General features: G+C 34.2%; 2 protein-coding genes across 2 annotated transcripts; both read right to left on the bottom strand.

Annotated features, from left to right (window-relative positions):
• Positions 1–796: 796 nt before the first annotated feature.
• Positions 797–4218, bottom strand: LOC134276989 (uncharacterized). Its single transcript, XM_062759273.1, has 5 exons — positions 3727–4218; positions 2828–3307; positions 2476–2602; positions 2158–2288; positions 797–1969 (listed from the first exon to the last, which is right to left on the bottom strand). The coding sequence occupies exons 1-5, from the start codon at positions 4216–4218 to the stop codon at positions 797–799; spliced, it is 2403 nt and encodes an 800-aa protein (XP_062615257.1).
• LOC134276988 (uncharacterized) lies at positions 4060–7538 on the bottom strand. Its single transcript, XM_062759272.1, has 6 exons — positions 7063–7538; positions 6628–6724; positions 6095–6150; positions 5911–5962; positions 4906–4967; positions 4060–4194 (listed from the first exon to the last, which is right to left on the bottom strand). Exons 1-5 carry the CDS (start codon positions 7450–7452, stop codon positions 4936–4938), a joined length of 627 nt encoding a protein of 208 aa, XP_062615256.1. The 5' UTR covers positions 7453–7538; the 3' UTR covers positions 4060–4194; positions 4906–4935.
• Between the last annotated feature and the right edge of the window lie 12643 nt (positions 7539–20181).

Below are 20181 nucleotides of genomic sequence, written 5' to 3'. Positions count from 1 at the left end.
GAGTTATGGAAGAAGCTTGGTTGTTTCATGGTTGTTTGTCCTGTCATGACTGGGGATAAAAAAAAATGGGTCAGTGCAAGTACCCTGGTAGGTATGTGGACAATCCCCTCCCCCTTAAATTGTTACATCAAAGCTAAATTTTCATTATCTTTTTTCCATAATGCATTAAAAATGTTTCCTGGAGGCTAAACAATGTTTTGAGCAATTCAATTGGGAAAAGGCAACCAAACTTTAAATTCTTTAAAGCTGGCCTAAGCAATTTCATCTTAAAATTTATTACCCAAATCCACCACATATTGATCAAAGTTTGTGGCACTTTACTTTTGGATTTGATTCTTCACAGATTAGATAATAAAGAATTAACATTTTATTTACAAAATGTTGCAGTAATTGAGCAGTGCATAAACAATGAGATGTGATATATACAAGTATTTGATAGCAATATGTGACAAGGATAAACATATTGAAAAATGTTTTATTTAGCTTTGAGAGAATATAAAAAATTCTGAAGGGTTTTTAAACCTAAATATTTTACCTTGTGAATTTTTAACATGAGCAAAAATCAGTGTTGGAAATTGAATGGACAAGATATATGCGAAAAACAATCACTGTTTATAGTCATTTTGTATCTATTAAATTATGTCCAATACAATTACATAAAGGTTCTTTACTCTGACAAGGAAAAACACCTAAATTTAACATTTGATTCTCATTTGATACTATTTGCACATTGTTTCATACAATGTTCATAAAAATTCATGCCAACTCGTGCATTAGGAATATAAGTTAAATAAGTTTAAATGTGGGGATCACGCAGACGGCGAAAGGGAAATGATGGTCGATGGCGATGAATCATGGTGGACAACCCTTGATAGGCATTGTTGAATGGATTTCTCTCAGTGGTCAGGCCTTTACACTTCAAGATGCGCTTAGGGGTATGTTCTAAAATGTTTAGCTCCTGGAGATCCTGAAGAATTTTTCTGACGTCCTGTTTGTAGGAAGGAAGATGATGGAATCCCTTCTTACCCTTAATGCTACTAACAATGTCATAGTGTTTTGCAATGTTAATAAGAAGTGGATACTCTTTCGAATGCTGGACAATACTGTCCTCTGTTTGGTGCCCTGAGCAAATTACTTTGCTGTCTCTATTTTGCATCTCGACAAATTCATCCAGAGCTATGTTGTTATTTGGACCACCTTGTAGATTGATGAATCTGTTTGCTTTCAATCTTTCTTCTTGGCTTGCAGGAAGTAAGCCAGATGTCAGCGCTGTCAGATGAATCGATCCAATGCTGTATTTTGTCTTATTGGTCTTGTTGTATATTGGCAGTTCATACTTAGTTGATCTTACAGATCTTTCACCATCTCCCATGTCCACAGCACTGTCAAGGTTCTTATGCAGCATCACAAGCTTGAAGAGCATAACAACATAGTCCTGAAGCTGATCTGCTTTGGTATCTTTCTTTCTGGACACTTTGGACTGTTTTGCTAGGGTGACATTGTGCACTTTACTCTCGTGAGCTTTTAACGAGCCTACATAAGCATATGTTTTTGGACAAAAGTGACATCGGATTCGACCATCTTCAAAATTTTGTACCCAGTAGTTCTCGGGATGATCTTGATTTCCTGTAATTTCACGCAACTGTTCACAAACATCTGATGAGCCATCAAAGAAATATTTCTTCAGTATTTTACTGCAAATTTCATTCAACCACTGTATTTTTTCATCATTTGTCAAGTTGTTGAAGTGGCTAGGCAAGGGTACATCTGAATTCACATCAATATTCAATTCTTCAAGAAACATTAAAAGACAAATTGCATCCAGAATGGTGTAGTACAACATCTTGTGCGGACGATATGCATTTTTTACTTTCCCTTTCACGTCTCTTGCATTAAGTAAATTGCGGTAGTAGTAAACCGTCCCTCTGTCTTGTGCACTTTCAGTTGAGAATGTCAATTTGTATATTGCCTGAAAAATATTCACAAATTTGTTTACTAGAGATGCAACAAAGTCATATGAGAAAGTGATAAATTATTACTTGACCTCTTATAAACATATATTAAAATTATTTTTCATTTGTTTCTAAAACTATCCTTAGATAAACAAATATTATATTAGTATAAAAAAACATTATCAAGAAAAATGTGAAAACGTACTTCCAAGAAGTTCATTAATCGATGGAAATCTTCCGTTTTTGATATGAATCCCTCGAGCCTTTTCTTAGGTGTTTCTGCATTGCTCATTGCTGCTTGGGCACACTGAACACGCTCATCTGTCAATCTATCTCCTAAATTAAAATACTTTGATGAATGTTTATCCAGTGCTTAAAAAGACGTGAAGAAAGCTACTACTCTTAATTTAAATTCTTTTATTCTTGCCACAGCCAAAACTTTTCCAAGATACTATGCAGTAAAATGATTCTATTTCAGCTTACAATTTCCTTGCATTATATACACAAATCTAAATAAACATACCTCCAAAAAAAACCTCCTCCACTATTTCTTCATCACGCTGAGGCACATATTTCTCTGATAGATCTTTTAGCAGCTGTATCAGCTCTGCTGTTTTGTTTTCATTGCATTTATACAGTCCAAGAGGAAACTAAATAAAAAGGTAGGATGGACAGATCTCATAACAATCAACTGTAAGCCTGATATGCTTTCTTTCATATTTTATTTTATGTATGTTAATTGTTGCATTCATGACTATATATGCCAATGTATGATGGTGTTGTCAATAAAATGAAAGAAATCCTCTATAATTTCTTATGTCTTAGATGTAATTGTTCATTTTAGTTATCTTAAAAGACATGATTAAATGATATACCTGGGTAGTTTTCATTCCACAGTAAGAGCTGTATTTATGCTCAAGATGCACTGGATAAACATGCCGGAAATGCTCTTCCAGTTGAGGCATATTTGACAACACAGAGGTTGCAAATATAAAGGTCAATTCTTGAAGAAGTTTGTCCTGTTCTTCGACTGAAGGAATATACATCGAGTAATCTAGTTCTTCAGTTAATGGAACTGGTGTGCTCTGCAAGTGATGAGTTGGTACTCGGTCTACAACCGCGATAACATTGAAGAGGTGAAGGGAAAGAGTTTTCTGTTGGGACGTTCGAAAAGATGGGAGAATGTTCTTGTCCCAGTTATCACCAATAAGCTGAAATCTTTGATGTCCTCCATTTGCCCAAGAATCACGTATACTCAGAATGTCTTTATCCAGACTGTCATGCCAGGTTGTCAATCGATTATGCACAGTTCTTGGATGGACTGATAAGCCTATGTTTGAAAGTCTTTCTATGTCCTGTGAATTATAAGAAACCATTAAAACAAGAAACATGCATCAACTGCTCTATTGACTTATCATGTTTACCCGTACTTCCTCATTATTGTAACTTTTAACCTACTTTGGGCTAAATAGATTGTAAAGAAAATATTTAAAATTTACATTTGAGTAGCCCTGAAGATATCAATTTTAACAATATGTTTTAAAAATATGAGCAATTAAAGTTTTTTCCATTAATAACTTAAGGTTATAATTATAAAAAAGACAAGGATTTTTCGTATTCTGGTCAAATTATTCATACTCAGTATTTTAACAGATAGATACAAGAACAGTATATGCAACCACAATCTCATGTAGTGATGTAACCCCCCTTTTTTTAATTCAACAAAAAATTTCTTAACCAATGGTTTAAGCTATTCTGAAATTTAAAATAATACCGTTAGTGTGCAGCCTCCATGTGTAAGTATAAAGCCAATGATGTACTGAATGACTGACATCTCTTGGTTTCGAGCATGAAGCCCTACAGCAACTGACACAAGCATGTGCTGGAATGGTTTGCTGTCTATTTGTAATGGCACATCAGACACAACTGAAGACATTAAGGTCATCAAATTTGGGCAACTAACACTCAGTTCTTTGCTCAGAGATTCCCAGCTAAAGGAAAGAAAGTCATCAAGATTTTTCTTTCTCAATAAAGTTCCTGAACCTTGTTTACAAATACTCTGACTTTCTTGCTTTAGGATATCTGCAACAGCCTCAATGACTGGTGAGGGGTTTTCAGCAACCAATTCATCAACAATGACTTTGTCCACATTAACTCCTTGTAGAATTGCCTTACATATTCTTTTATGGTGTTCTTGTAGGACATAGGTATTCTTTGTCTGGCTTGGATAGTACACTGTCAACTGAAAGAAAGAAGCACATTTCATAATTTGATCAAACCTTTCCCTTAGTTCTGGTTATTTTGAATGACAACAATAAAAAACAAGAGGCCTAGGGGCCACAGCCCTCACCTGAGCACATTGGCTAGGAAAAAGCACATATCAGATCAGAACTGAAAGTTTACCAAGGTTTGAATTTTAACCCCCCAGGGGGTCATGATTTGAACAAACATACCTGAGGATGATTCCATATAAATATCACTAATGATCTCTTTGAAGTACTTGAAAAGAAGATTTTAAAAGGTTTCCCTATATATTCCTATGTAAAATTTTGGTTGGCCATTTTGGCCCCACTCTAGCCTTGGGGGTCATGATTTGAACAGACTTGAATCTACACCAGCTGAGGATGATTCAACATGATTTTCATCTTTCCTGGCACAGTGGTTCTTGAGAAGAAGATGAAAATGTGGAAAGTTTACAACGACGACGATGATGACAATGACAACGACAGACAATGGACAAATTTTGATCAGAAAAGCTCACTTGAGCCTTCGGCCTCTGGCCTTATACCAGATTTAGTCCCCTTTATGTAAAAGGTCTAGGTCAAGCTTAACTTATTTAAACTTTGTTCTTATGTATTCAATTTGATATAAAAACTGACAGTAATAGTATTTTATTTACCGAGTTTCAAGTGAATTTATATTTTAATTTATCTGATATATTGTGTATAAATACCTTTCTCTGAGGCCAAGGAAAATTAAAATTTCAACATGATATCAAAAAGTATGTCATCGACCCTGTAATTCCAAGAAATAAAAGTTGCAAGATAGAACTAAACATGGAAATCAAAACAATTTTCAAAAAGGCCTATCATTAGTATACTATGAACAAAATATCTTACTACTTATTAAATGCCAGATCAAGGTAGAGGTATATTTGAAAAGATATTCTGAAATCAATTGACATAAATATTCTGATACCCCACCTCTCAGAATTAAGAAGGAATACAAAATTAAATTAATGTGCTTATTATTATTATTCATGTTAATAATTGTTTATAAATAAAGTAAAACAGGCCTTTTTGTTGACAAATCAAACTTAAATCATAAAAAATTAAAACAATAAAATTGATGCCATGCCTCTCTATGAAAAGATTCAAATAAACATGACCCTGTATATATAAGAGCAACCAGGAATGAATTTACACATTAATAAGAGACATACAATTAAAATTTAGAATTTCCATTCCAAATTATTTGAACCATACTATCCCAGAGAAGCACAGTTTTATTTGCATTCCAAAACAATATTAAAATTTTCAACTTACTTGCACTTCTTTAGCAAATTTTGAATTCACTTCACAAATTCAAGTGATTTGCCCCCCCCCCCCTTACACAAATAATTCTGAGTTTTGGAAGAATTGTTTGCTCTAATCAAATAAACAAAACAGAAAAATCTGTGGTAAATTGAACTGTTAAACAAAACAAACAAATCCAACAATTTTGACACCTTCACTTCTCCTGTGTAAGCAGAATTATCTATGTCTTTCTCAATTATTTTGCTGAAGCCCAGAGATCTTCTGACTTTCTTTGTAGCTTCGAGTTTTGGACCTATGACTGACAACGGCCAACATATATATATTACTCTTATCCTCTGAAATTATTACGATATTTACAGAGTTGAGAAACATCATGATCATTTATTTGGTTTTAAATAAAATTAAAAAAATGTGATACGTACCAAAATCCTCCTTGGCAGGCTCAGCTGATGTCCGTAGAACATCTACTGCAATCTAATTGGATGAAAAGGAATTTATAGTGTGATTAGTATATGACTTCAAAAATTAATCATAATATTAATTTTATTATTTTGATAATGTTTCACCAATGTAACAAATAAAGCATTTACACAATAATGGCATTACCTCTAAAGTATCATGGCCCGTAATATCTGGAAAACTTTTGCAGCCTTGTAATGATCCTGCAAAATGCAGAATATTACACTTTTAATATGATAATAATAATGATGCATTGTGATGCTTAGATGTTGACTTCTTTAAAATTTGTTTGACTCTGATTATCCATTGATAATGAGAAACTATTGCCCTGTTCACATGAAGAGTTTAATTCGCAGTAAATTAATGCGAAGTAAACTAATGCGAATCAAACTGATGCGAATTGAATTGCGTTCACACAATAGCTAATGCAAAGTAATTTAATAAGTAGTAAACTAATTCAAATTAAACTAATTTGCATTAAATTCTCCATATGAAGCTTATTCGCAGTAACTTTACCTTTGATTGGAATTAAACTCTCTGTGTAAACAGGGCATAAGATTAATTTATGTCAAACAGTTTGAAGTAAACTGTCCAGATCATTAAGATTAACATTTTTTATCATGTTTATTTGTCCAAAACATAGGCATTAATTCATAACTATTTTAGTAATTGCAACATACCCTCAGTTTGTGGTGGCTGCGGCATTATAGGCCTGTAGCGAGTCTCAGAAACACATGTAGCAGTGGCATGCTCAACAGCTGGTCTGTGAATGGTCACCTAATTACAAAAGAAAATAATTAAACAATGGAATATGTCAGTCTAATTAAAATAAGATCTTTGACCCACTCCGGCGATCAAACTGGAGCGGATCATCAAAGATCTAATTTTAATTAGATTGGGAATATATATTACTTAAAACTAAAAAATAAGGTAAAAATCTTTTAGGGTTATAGGCTACAAAATCCACGTGTCTGTTGGACAATCACTAAGACTGCTGTGAAATTACTATGTATTCTGCAGCTGTTATATTCTACTATGTGAAAATTTAACTCTGCTTTAAATTTCTGTGTTAAAGAACACAAGTGAATTAGCCTAGTTCATTAAATTTGACCTACTTGTTCGTGTGTCTTGGGAGAAGCCCGACCTCTTTTTTTACGGGTGGAGGATCCTGGCGTTTTGGCCCTGTTTCTTTTCATGTTCTCTTCGAATGTTGTCAGTATGTCTTTTATTTCTTTTTGGTACTTCAACACTTTCTCAACCTTCCCAAAGCACCTTACACAAACACCTTCAGCGTTTGGGGGAAGATCAGTCTGTATGACATCCCGAATAGCTGTCTGCTTTTCTTCGGTTAACTTAAGTTTAAGTTTCACTAATTTTTTTATTTGTATGTTGCCTTCGTTGTCTACTTCTTTTACCACAAAAGAAAATCCGCAGAGACAACATACATTCGTTGTGCTGTAAATTTTCTGTGGAGTCCTCGCCACATGCGGAATGGCCGCGGCCATTTTTACTCCATGCGGAACACCTTTGGTTATATCAATAATTTCACGCTTATTCCGATAACGAGAATCTGAACCGAAGATTCTAAAGCCAATGCGCTGATTGGTGGATTGAAAAGGTCACTGGATTTGACCTACAAATGGGGTTTCGTTAGATCTTTGTGTAGCGATCAAACAAAAGTAAAATAGGAGGCAGAAGTATTTTTACCTTTATTTATATTCCCACCAAGATCACAATATGTTCCGATACTGTGATATGTGATTCACCACCATATCATTAAAGTTAATTTGCGATTTGATGGGACGAACACGATCAGACTGGTACTCTTCGCCAATTTTTCTCCTCCCTCTCACACGTGTCTTGTTCAGTAATCTTACATTCGTCGCTGAAAATGCTTTATTCCAGTTTGCATCAACATTCTTGTGAAGATTACCTCTGCACCAGACCACACGATTTTTTATGTTCACTTTATGAGAATCTCATCGTCGTCCTCTTCACTATATCCGTTTAAAGTAACAAAATGAGTCAAAATCATGTTTCTTTTACGATATCTGTTTCATACAGAGAAAGACATGAATGATGAGTACATAGCTAAGATATGACAATTAAACTGCAAGAAACAATTGCACAATATGTGCCGGAAAAAGATAAGGTTGTATCTACCGTTTCGTTGTTTTCGTGTATCCGAAGGTCACGCCACTTTCGTTGTTAGCTCAAGCTTGTAAAAAACATTCAACTGGAGCATGCAAAAGTGAGAAATATGTTCTGAAAGCGTTTTCAAAAGTTTGCGTCAAATTTTTTGGTCTACTTACATTCATTCCTTGGTATAATATTTTAGACGTGGTAACTATGGAATCTTATTCAACTTTTCTGCGCACGTATTTAGCAATATTTTCGTCATGGGGCATACTGAAATTATTTTTACTTTTATTTTTCTCAATAAAAAAAAGTTTTTAGGGTTCTGAAACCTGTAATATTTTGAAACCTAATATATTAACAAAATTAATATGGGTCATGCAATAATTCTACATTTTTCAATTTTCCTCTTTGTGCATCACGGTGTCTCTTTAAAATCCATCTGCACGTGATTTTCTTTCGATATTTTATTTAGATTGATTGATTGATTGTATATTGTTTAACGTCCCTCTCGAGAATTTTTCACTCATATGGAGACGTCACCGTATGCCGGTGAAGGGCTTCAAATTTTGACCTTTACTCGGCACTAAGGGCCATTGAGCAGTGAGGGATGTTTATCGTGCCAACGCCTGCCGCTGACGCGGGGCCTCGTTTTTTAAGGTCTCATCCGAAGGACCCGCAACTTTCACTTCAAAGTGCCGAGCGCATGGCGAAGGAACAGTTGCTACCCATTTTAACGACTAGGTCAGTCGCGGCCGAGATACGAACTCACGACCTCCCGATCACGAAGCGAGCGCTCTACCGACTGAGCTACCGTGAACGGTATTTTATTTACTATAGTAGAAGAAACAGTTCTGTTTGTGTTTGGCGGTCATACTTTTAGCAGATTAATATAACATACATGGTTACTGTCTTGAAATATAAGCGATATTTGGGCTCGGGTAAGAAAACGTGATAGAGGGCGAGGCTTGCCGAGCCCTCTTACGTTTTCGACCCGAGCCCAAATATCGCTTATATTTCAAGACAGTTATCATGTATTTTGTTTATCCTGCAACATATTTTTTTTTTTACAATTGAAGGTCCAAAACTAGCTATTTTTGACAGTTTTAGGCACGTCTCTGCAGTTGAAACTACGACGCCATGGCGTACACATTGCAATATACGTGACGTCACAATGCTTTAAGAACGTCGGAATACATACACGAGGCTTTATTAGGGCAGTGACGGATAAAGCTTTGGTTTATTAGGTTACCTTTATTAGGTCAGTGCAAGGGGTAGTTGCAGGATAACTAGCTTTATTAAGCTGGATAGCTTTTACGCAACGTCAGGAATTGCTACCAACAGGAAAATGGATTGCTAATCTGTTTCTACCAGAGATTTATTGATAACTTCTGGTGACAAAAAACAAAGACAAATATTTAAAGCAGAATCGACGGGTCCATCACGAAACCGAGAAAAGTATAATGGAGGTCGCATCAAAGAAAAGAAAGCCACGAGAAAAACAGAAACAGAGTAAGTTAAAGGAAAGAAATAGAAAAAGATTATATTGAGATAACGTTAAACAGACAACATCAAATATTTAAAAAAAAAAAAACAACAACAAATTTCTACCCCCATTTGACCCCCCGGGCTAAATGAAAATTCCGAAACCTTACTGCACATCTACATGACACCACCAACCATCTCTTAAAAGATGATTAGGCTACTGAGTCAAATGTAAGAGGAGTTCAGGGAAGACGTGGCTTTTTGCCTAAAAACATCATTTTCCGACCCCAATTTGACCCCGAGGGGCAAAATCAACATTCAAAAACCTTACTGCACATCTACATGACACCACCAAACATCTCTTAAAAGAGGATTAGACTACTGAGTCAAATGTAAGAGGAATTCAGGGAAGACGGGGCTTTTTGCATAAAAAACATCATTTTTCGATCCCAATTTGACCCCGAGGGGCAAAATCAACATTCCAAAACCTTACTGCACATCTACATGACACCACCAAACATCTCTTAAAAGAGGATTAGGCTACTGAGTCAAATGTAGGAGGTGTTCAGGGAAGACGAGGCTTTTTGCTAAATAAACATCATTTTTCGACCCCCATTTGAGCCCCCAGGGCAAAATCAAAATTCCAAAACCTTACTGCACATCTACATGATACCACCAACCATCTCCTAAAAGATGATTAGGCTACTGTGTAAAATGTAGAAGGAGTTCAGGGAAGACGGGACTTTTTGCTTACAAAACGTAATTTTTCGACCCCCATTTGATCCCCCAGGGCAAAATCAAAATTCCGAAACCTTACTGCACATCTACATGACACCACCAACCATCTCCCAAAAGATGATTAGGCTACTGTGTAAAATGTAGGAGGAGTTCAGGGAAGAAAAGTGTGACAGAAGGACGGACGGACGGACAGACAGACGGACGGACGGACATGAGTAACAACAATATACCCGAACTTTCTTTAGAAAGTGCAGGTATAATAACGACGTCTCAATTCCCCATGTGCACTTTCTAACACAACCACAAATAAGTTCCTAAAGAAGTGTTTTTTTTAAGTTGTTTTTGAAAACATCAATATACTTTGATTGAGTAATATGCAAAGGTAGTTCGTTCCATAATTTTAGATAAATTTACTATGTTAATAAAATTCCGGTCGCTGAACTTCTTACATTCAATGGGACTGTACAACAGCCTTCGGAATTTCGGGGAAAACGCAATTGTTAAATTGAATTTTATTTTGACAATGTTGAATTAAGTGCTTGGCCCATTGAACAGTTATACATAAATGTCAGAATTTATTTTAAAAAATGATATCCTAGATTTGATAGGTAGCCGATAGAGATTAAAGTGAATGTTCATGTCTGTATATTTTTACATTCAAAGTATTTTTTTCCTTTTGAAATCCATTGGAATTCTTATATAATTGCAGTCAATATCCTATCAAACACATCAAACCTTATCACTGCGCGGTAGAATACATAGTAGGAATTATATGCATTTTCAATACTCTTGTATTGTCTTGTATCTAAAATGTGCATTGTTTTGACTCAATTTAATTAAAATCAATGGAATTATTTATCATAGAAATATAACATTTGTACGTCCCCCCCCCCTCCCCCCCGCATTTAACATTCAATGTCACAAACGGCTTTTACATGTACGCCAGGTCTGACATGCGCTAAATTCAGTAGAAAGTAAAATGAAATTTACAATTATATAGAGAGAAAATTAGAGAATATAAATGTAAGCATTGGATTCTTATTTTTTTTGGATTTTTGGCACTATTATAGGACCGACGATATCAAAAAATAAGAGTTTGAGTTCCTTAAAAGTGTTTTGTGCCAAGTTATTGAAATCAGACCAAAATTGGAGGAGTAGCATTTTAAATGTATTTCACAGAAAGAAGAAGGTATTGTTTCCATACAAATTTTGCCCTGTGATTTTCTAAAAAATGAAACTGGTGTAAAAGTTGAAAACACATGCTTTTTAAATAATTGAAATTCAATGCAGAAAAATCATACAAGTCATTTTTCTCACATGTGTTTTTATAGGCTAATTATGACGTCATAAACATGTGCATTTTCCGTATTTTCTTAAAAAGTTGCAGAAGACACCAATTTTCAATGGAATTTTCTTTCAGATAACATTGTCCACAGGCATCTCCCACAAAGATCTTGAAATATGTGATTTGTTATTGAATTTTGCACAAAATATCAAAAAATTAACGTGGGCGACGGCTGTGGACACTGTTTTCTAAAAGAAAATCACCTTTGAAATGTGCCATTTTGAGGCTTTTTCTGTTGAAAATAGAGAAATGCTTCAGATTAATGACGTCATATTTGCAGAATGGTAAACCTTCATGCCATATTCTTTCCTGATTTATCAGAGTCATTTATTTAACTAATATTTAAGCCAGTTTCAAAACTTTTTGATGTCTTTACATTTTTAGGGCGCAGTAAAGCTAAAAACCATACCTTTTCTATTTTTAGTAACCACCGTTCATCGAAATCCAAAACCGATAGTACACAGAATTATGTATCTTAGTGCATTCTACTTGTGTGCCAAGGTATATTGAAATCAGATCAAAACAGTAGGAGGAATAGCATTGTGAAAGTATTTAACAGAACTTCTTATTTTTTGTAACACGGTAACACCGTTCATCGAAATCAAAAACCGATATATAGAACAAGAAATCTGTGAGCCAATGCTCACTAGGAATACCCCCGCTCTGATGTGAATAAACACTATCATGTTAATATACACAAGTTCCATTACGGACAGATGCACAGACAAACAGGAAGTTGACATCAGATTCATATCAAAATTAATCCCACCATATGGCATGCCTCAACAAAGAGTTACTAAAATTTCAAGCATCTGCTATGATTAGTTTATGAGAAAACTGCGACGAAAAATTTGTTATGTATGAAACGGACAGACGCACAAAACAAACAGGAAGTTCACATGGGATTTGACCAAAAATTATCCCACCGTATGGCATGCCTCGGAGAAGGGTGTTGCTAAAACGCGGAACGGAAAACGGAACGGAAAGGAAAACGGAATATATTATTTTGGATTAAATCACTTAAAATACACAAATTTTATCATAAACGATATATCTTGTATCTATTCAATCCCCCACTATTAAATACAAGTTGATTTTGTCATGATAAGTCTCTTATTTACGAAAATCGCTAACATAGCAGTCACCTAGAATCGAATTTGAAAAAGGGGTGGGGGTGGGTAAACGAACTTGAAAAATAGTTGACAAGCAAAAACAAAACAAGAAGACAATTGTTTGATTCGGGAGGGGGGATAAGTTCCAACTCCAACATCTTTCAGAACTATTTTTTACACTAATTTACTACATTAATTACATTCACAAAAATTGTGAGGATGTCAACTTGAAAGAACATTTCCGTAGTAAAAAGGTTATGACTGGGGGAGCAAATATTTGATATCTAGATTAACCATGGAAAGAGAAATAAAATAAAAAAAAAATATTAGATTACGTGTAGTGCAAACCTTTACGGCAAGCTCGAATAAACATCTCATATATACACTGGTTGCTAAAAATTTTATTCAAAAGAGTCGCTTTCTATACATACAAATTCGATCTGGATAGACAAAGTTGGAAAACTTTCATGTGGTAGATATAATGCAGAATCTTTGCATTCAATGAAGTTAAATTTTGTTTATTTGCGGTGCGTATGTGTGTGTGTTGGGAGGGGGAGGGTATATCAGTGACCCCGTAAAAAATTTTGTTTTCCCGCTCATTGGAAAGGTCTGAGAAGTTGTAGTAAGGTCATCCTCACAATAACAAGGGTTTGTGATTTCTCGAACTCGGGAGTTCGAGAAATCACAAACCCTTGACATTGTGAGGATGGTAATAGGTCTAACCCCCCCCCCCCTTTTTTAGGACACACCTAAATATACATAAGATTTAATAAATCAATTTTTAATGTGGCTGTGGGCCCCTACCCAGACCCGAAACTGTCACTCCCCATTTCATGATTCGCGAATTCGACACTGCGTGCATAATCTGAATATCATAACCAGTTATTTTTGTCTTTACAGACATTGGCATTGGAAACAAATTGAAGGGGGAGGGGGGTTCAGTAAAATATTTCCAACATACAATAAATTTGACAAGCAAAAAAAAAAAAAAAAAAAACCGGGGGGATGTGTCCTTTGCCCAAAGACAAAAATCCTATTTCGTGTGTGTGTTGGGGGGGGGGGGGCGAATTTCTGCCTGTTGAAGGGGGGGGGCATCGCTTGTACACCAGTTCTGAACGGAGGGTGTTTATGACTCATGAATATATAACAGTTTACAATAAATTTTTATAAGAAATGAATTTTACAACAAGAATATTGCTCTTTTATCTGATTTTTATCGAATCTATGTTAATTGTTTGACTAAAATTTTCCGTTTTCCGTTTTAGCAACACCCCTCGGAGAAGATCAAGCATCTGCGATGAGTAGTTGCTGAGAAAACTGCGATGAAAAATTTGTTATATATATGAAACGTTCAGACGCACAGAAAACAGGAAGTTGACATCCGATTTCAACCAAAATGTATCCCAACGTATAGCATGCCTCAAAGAAGATTGTGTTAAAATTTCAAGCTTCTGCGATGAGTTGTTGCTGAGAAAAATGCGACGAAAATTTGTTACGGACAGACAGACACACAAGGGTAAAACAGTATACCCCCCTCTCCTTCGGAGCGGGGGTTTAATTATGTATCTTAGTGTAGTCTACTTGTGTGCTAAGTTATATTGAAATCAGACCAAAATTGTAGGAGTAGCATTTTAAATGTATTTCACAGAAATTTCTATTTTTAGTAACCACGGCAGCACCGTTCATTGAAATCCAAAACCGATGTACACAGAATTATGTATCTTAGTGTTGTCTACTTGTGTGCCAAGTTATACTGAAATCAGATCAGAACTGTAAGAGAGTAGCATTTTAAAAGTATTTAACAGAAACTTCTATTTTTAGTATCCACGGCAACACCGTTCATCGAAATCAAACACCGATATACAGAATTATATATATGTATCTTAGTGTTGTGTGCTTGTGTGCCAAGTTATATTGAAATCAGACCACAACTGAAGGAGGAGTAGCAGTTTTGAAAAATTGTTTACAGACAGATGGACGGACGCATTACTATCGCATAAGCTCTTCTGGTCTCTGACCAGTATCGATAACAACGAACATTACTCGAGCTTAAAATCCATTACACATTACAAAATTGGAGCAGAGAAATCAAGGGCCTCCGAATATCAGGTGCCGTGGAAGAGTGAGCATCCACTGCCGACCGCTGATCACTTCCGCTGTGTGCTCCTTGTAAAGACCTATGTAATACGATATAACATAATTTGTTGCAGTTTACGCCTTCGGGGTTTATAATAAAAGTGTAACCTGCCACAAGTTAGGTTATATCCTATGACATATGTTAAAATAAGCTTCATTCATTATAATTTAATTTCAGTGTAGAAAGTAAGACAAATATTCCCCCCAAATAGGCTTCAAACTGATTATTTTTATTTTAAATAAGGCTATAGCGGAGTAATATATTTTTTGACGTACTTTTAGTGTGACGTAGGCAACTTATATTATACGATATAGAGTAAATCTATTATCCAATCAAATGACGTGTTACAACTAAAATTATTTAGGATATTCTCCATTTGAAGACAAAATTTATATTCTTTATTTTTTGCAAGCAAGTATAATTTGATTATTTTGTTTGATTTGGTACCTGTTTTAAACTAAAGCTGAGGAGAAGAATCAGCTTTTTGCTGATAATTACGACTGCTACAGGCCTACTGGGTAGCAATAAGAAAGACACGTAGAAATATGTTTTTGTATCAAAAATTGATTTTACTTTGCATAGAATCTGATTTCTATCAGATTTATAATTAATTTTGAATTATATTTTCGTTGTAGCTAATCTGTATTTTATTTCTTAAAACACAACAAATTCTTATCGTGTTGTTTATAATAAAATCGCCTTAAAGCCGCTCCCAAGTCGGAGTGAACAAATATTTCTACTCTCTTTTATGGCAAATATCTCATAAGGTCAGAAAACGTCTGTTGAGATTTAGTTTTATTTGATAAACATCATGGTAAATTCCGATTTTTATTACCGCCCTTAATCCAAGGACAACGTTTATGTTAAAAGAAAATATAAGTAATATGAATAAAAATTCCACAGTGGTCGGTAATTACAGATGTAAAGAGTTACTTATTGTATAAACCTTGTAATATTTTAAAACGAAAACGCTAAAACATTAAACGCTAAAAAAACTCATTCTTGGGTTTATTGTATAAATATATTATTTCATATGTTTGTATGCTTAAAAATAATTCAAACCTATAAACTTTTTCTTACATCTTATAAATAGCAATGTAATATGTACTCGCCTATCCAGTGAATACAATTTGCAAGTCATCTGATGAAATATTCATATTTTACACTTGGAAATTGTTTTCAACGCCATAGCTGCCTTATGTGGCTATTTTATATTATGCTGTGGTTATTTTATATTATGCTGTGGTTATTTTATATGAAGATGGTGCTCTTTTATATTATGCTGTGGTTATTTTATATGAAGATGGTGCTCTTTTATATTATGCTGTGGTTTTTTAATATGGAGGTGGTGCTTTATATTATGCTGTGCTTATTTTATATGAAGATGGTGCTTATGCTGTGGTTATTTTATATGAAGATGGTGCTCTTTTATATTCTGCTGTGGTTATTTTATATGAAGATGGTGCTCTATTATATTATGCTGTGCTTATTTTATATGAAGATGGTGCTCTATTATGCTGTGTTATTTTATACGAAGATGGTGCTCTTTTATATTATGCTGTGGTTTTTTTAATATGGAGGTGGTGCTTTATTATATTGTGCTGTGGTTATTTCATGTGATGGTGTTTTTTTTCAAATACATAGGATTTTTTAAGGATTTTTAAATGTAGATTTTGCCCTTACTAGCTGCTGGGCTCGGTTCACTCTTGATTTTAATCAATATCTACACTTTTCCTACCAGTTTCGGACATAATTTACATTTAATAATCCTTAAATAACGCCCTTCAATCGTCTACCAAATTGAACTTGTCATATAAAATATGCAGTAAACAAAAAATTCTTGATATTTAGCACTGCAAGTGATAGCAATGGAAGTGACGATTTTAAATATGTAGAATGTTGTGGCGTCCCGGAATGACAGAGACAACAAATCTCTCTAGATTTCCCGAAAATGGTAAATGTCGTACCTATAAACAGTAAAACGACATTTTTGAAACGTGCTAATCTTAGACACATGCACCTAGGAAAACATTAATACACAAAATACACCAACCTGAAAACAAGTGCATAACTGAAAAAAAGAGGAATTAGCGATAGTCATAGTGTATTTGAATGATTTTAATTACATCAATTACTAGTACTAGTATTTAATTTACTTTCCACATTTCGAGATAATAGCTGATAAACTCAGTATTGAATTTAATCTTCAAAAATATGAGGAATATCTTGACATGATATATGTATTTGAAAAAAACCCACCATCACATGAAATGACCACAGCACAATATAATAAAGCACCACCTATTAAAAAACCACAGCATAACATAATAGAGCACCATCTTCGTATAAAATAACCACAGCATAAAGCTCTTCATATAAAATAAGCACAGCATAATATATCTTCATATAAAATAAGCACAGCATGAGCACCATCTTCATATAAAATAAGCACAGCATGAGCACCATCTCCATATAAAATAACCACAGCATTATAAAAGAGCACCATCTTCATATAAAATAACCACAGCATAATATAAAATAACCACAGCATAATATAAAAGAGCACCATATATAAAATAACCACAGCATAATATAAAATAACCATAGCATAATGCCAAAATACTTCCATAGTTTTCTGCCACCTGATGATGTCGTTTTAATGAAAACGTTTGTTTCAAGGTAGCTCTATACTCGGCACTAAAAGGCTCAATCTTGAATAAATTAAGACATATATCCCAGCAATGGAAAACTTCAGAAAAATGACATGTCAACATGTTTATTTTTCCGCCATTGCATTTCAGACTATATACCCCTGAATGATGCAAAATACTGAAGCTGACCATGATTTCGTCTATATATAAGAATTTAATAATAAAGAGTCAACTTTAATATATATAATGTATATATGATTATTTGATGTAAATGTATATATGATTATTTGATGTAAAATATATGATTAAACTTAGATCCCCATTGGGGCCCACCCTACCCCTGGGGGTCATGATTTAAACAAGCTTAAATCTACACTACCTGAGGATGCTTCCTTATAAATATAAGGGGCATTGTTTCAACTTAACTTTTTTAAAACACAGATTAGAATAGTTGAAGAGGCATCGTGATGCGAAAAGATGAGACCTACAGGAACTCGTTCGTGTAAAACAAAAGACCCAAGAACCTTAACGATCATCTTCATATGGTATAATACAATAATATAAAACTGGTTGGGAAAATCGTTTTACAATAATACTGATTCTTCAAATTCGAAGAAATCTGGAGAAAAATAAAAACCAAGAAATTGCCGACTTACAATGACATTGACGCACTCGTAGAGGAGCGTACTCTAATAATGGATCTAGATCGACTATGTCATGGAATATATTAAATAGATGAAGCTTGTAAAAAAAATCTGTCACCAAGATATGTACTCAGCAAAATTTAATCATATTCAGGCTGGCATAAAAACAATCGATTCTCAATACCCCGAAACCGAGCCCCTGTGTAGCTAACGTCACGTTAACCGACTTTTTTCGTAGATCTAGGCATACACGTAGCCGTTATACGTATGACAAATGTCAAGTGAATATAACACTTCAGTGATGGAGAGGAAATAATAATTAAATTTTACACAAATTTTTACATTATTTTCTGTTATTAACATAATTATCACTTGTAAATTAAAATATATCCATGTCTTTAAGATTAGGTTTAATCTAGTCTTTATGACACGAGAATATTATTAATTATGTTTAAATAATATGATTTACGCCTCATCTTCAGCATTTGCCAGTTTTCAGCCGCTTTAATTAAAATTTGTGAGTATTTTTCAACCGAATTGGTAAATACTAGTATCTTCGATTTGGGAAGTATCTTTTATTTATTTTTTGGTCAGAAGTATTACAATCATGTTTTCCTTTATGTATTAAATATATAAGAACAGTTTATGTTACCAAAGATAGTGAGGTGTTCATCCTTTAAATCCGAGGTCCCCTATCGCAATAGGTGTTTGCACAAAAAAGATCCCCAACTGCCCAGATCTAGAGTACCAAGTGGTAGGTCTAGGTACATTTATAAGTGACATTTTCTGGAAAAAGGCGTTTAATAAACAAAATACATGTATGTGTTGGTGATGTCTATATGGTTTATATTATCCGAAATAGAATTCATCGAAAATTGATTTTTTGAACGTTTTAAGGTGGTATGGGATCCGAAATGAACTTTATTCTCGATTTTACTTGCATAAATTATAAGAATTTGAAATACACAAACCTTTTAATATGATAAAATGTAATTTTAATAATTTTTTTTATTAATTATTTTTCACGAAAAACACAAAAATATTTTTTTTTAATGTAATTCTGTTTTCCCAAAGCCTAATATTTTAGGTACAAGTTGACTAATATAGTGTTCATATAAACAACAAGTTTATCTTTTAAAAAAGATAGGTGAGCTAGCGCTGTAGCAATTTTTAAGCACAGAAAGGAGGATCCGTGATCAAGTGATTTAATTTGCTGAATTCTTTAATTTTTATCGAGGCTGGAGTGCGGTAAAGTTATAATTGTGTTGTGAAGTGTTTTTATAGACACATGGTAAGTGTTGGCGCAACGGAACATTTCTGACCTTTACTAGAGAGGGAAGAGACTCTTTATAATATGGTGAAGATGCCGATTGAGGCATTGTATGAGTTGGTTCAAGAAGAGAATTCCGTGGCACTGTAGCAAAGAAAATACAGGGAAGTTAAAAGAAATATTATATAGAAATAACTCAAAGTATATGTGTAAGTTGTATAAAGAAATCCAGAGAGTTCCGAATGTGTAGATGTGAAGTAGCTTGGTCCTTTGGGCCATCTTTGTCAAGAATGTTAAGTTTTAAGCCATCCACATCAGATTTTTTCTTATAAATAATGGATTTTAATTTTAATTATTTTTAGTGTAAATTCTTATTTCTGGAATTTATAAGATTGGCTGAATTGACCAGTAAGAAATTAGAGTCTATCTTTGGTTGTGTTTAGACGTACAAAAAAACCTTGTCTTAGTTTAGAACAATCAGATAATGACTCGGGCTTTTCCGTCAGAAAAAAGGGAATTTGAAGTATTGCAATTATGTAGTTATCTTTAAACTGTAAGCTACACAATAAATAAACATAGTTATTTAATGATACAACGAAATTGTTATCGTACGGTCTATCTATAGTAGTTTTCCCAGAATGCACGACCATGAAGCCGAGCATGCATATTCAAGGAATTTGGACTAACGTAGTTGCTAGCGCTCGAGAGCGCTAGCG

Source organism: Saccostrea cucullata, unplaced genomic scaffold (assembly GCF_032062105.1).
Source record: "Saccostrea cucullata isolate Sc308-1 unplaced genomic scaffold, CSIRO_AGI_Scuc_v1 ctg386, whole genome shotgun sequence".
NCBI lineage: Eukaryota > Metazoa > Mollusca > Bivalvia > Ostreida > Ostreidae > Saccostrea > Saccostrea cuccullata.
This window is presented reverse-complemented; position numbering and strand designations above follow the sequence as displayed.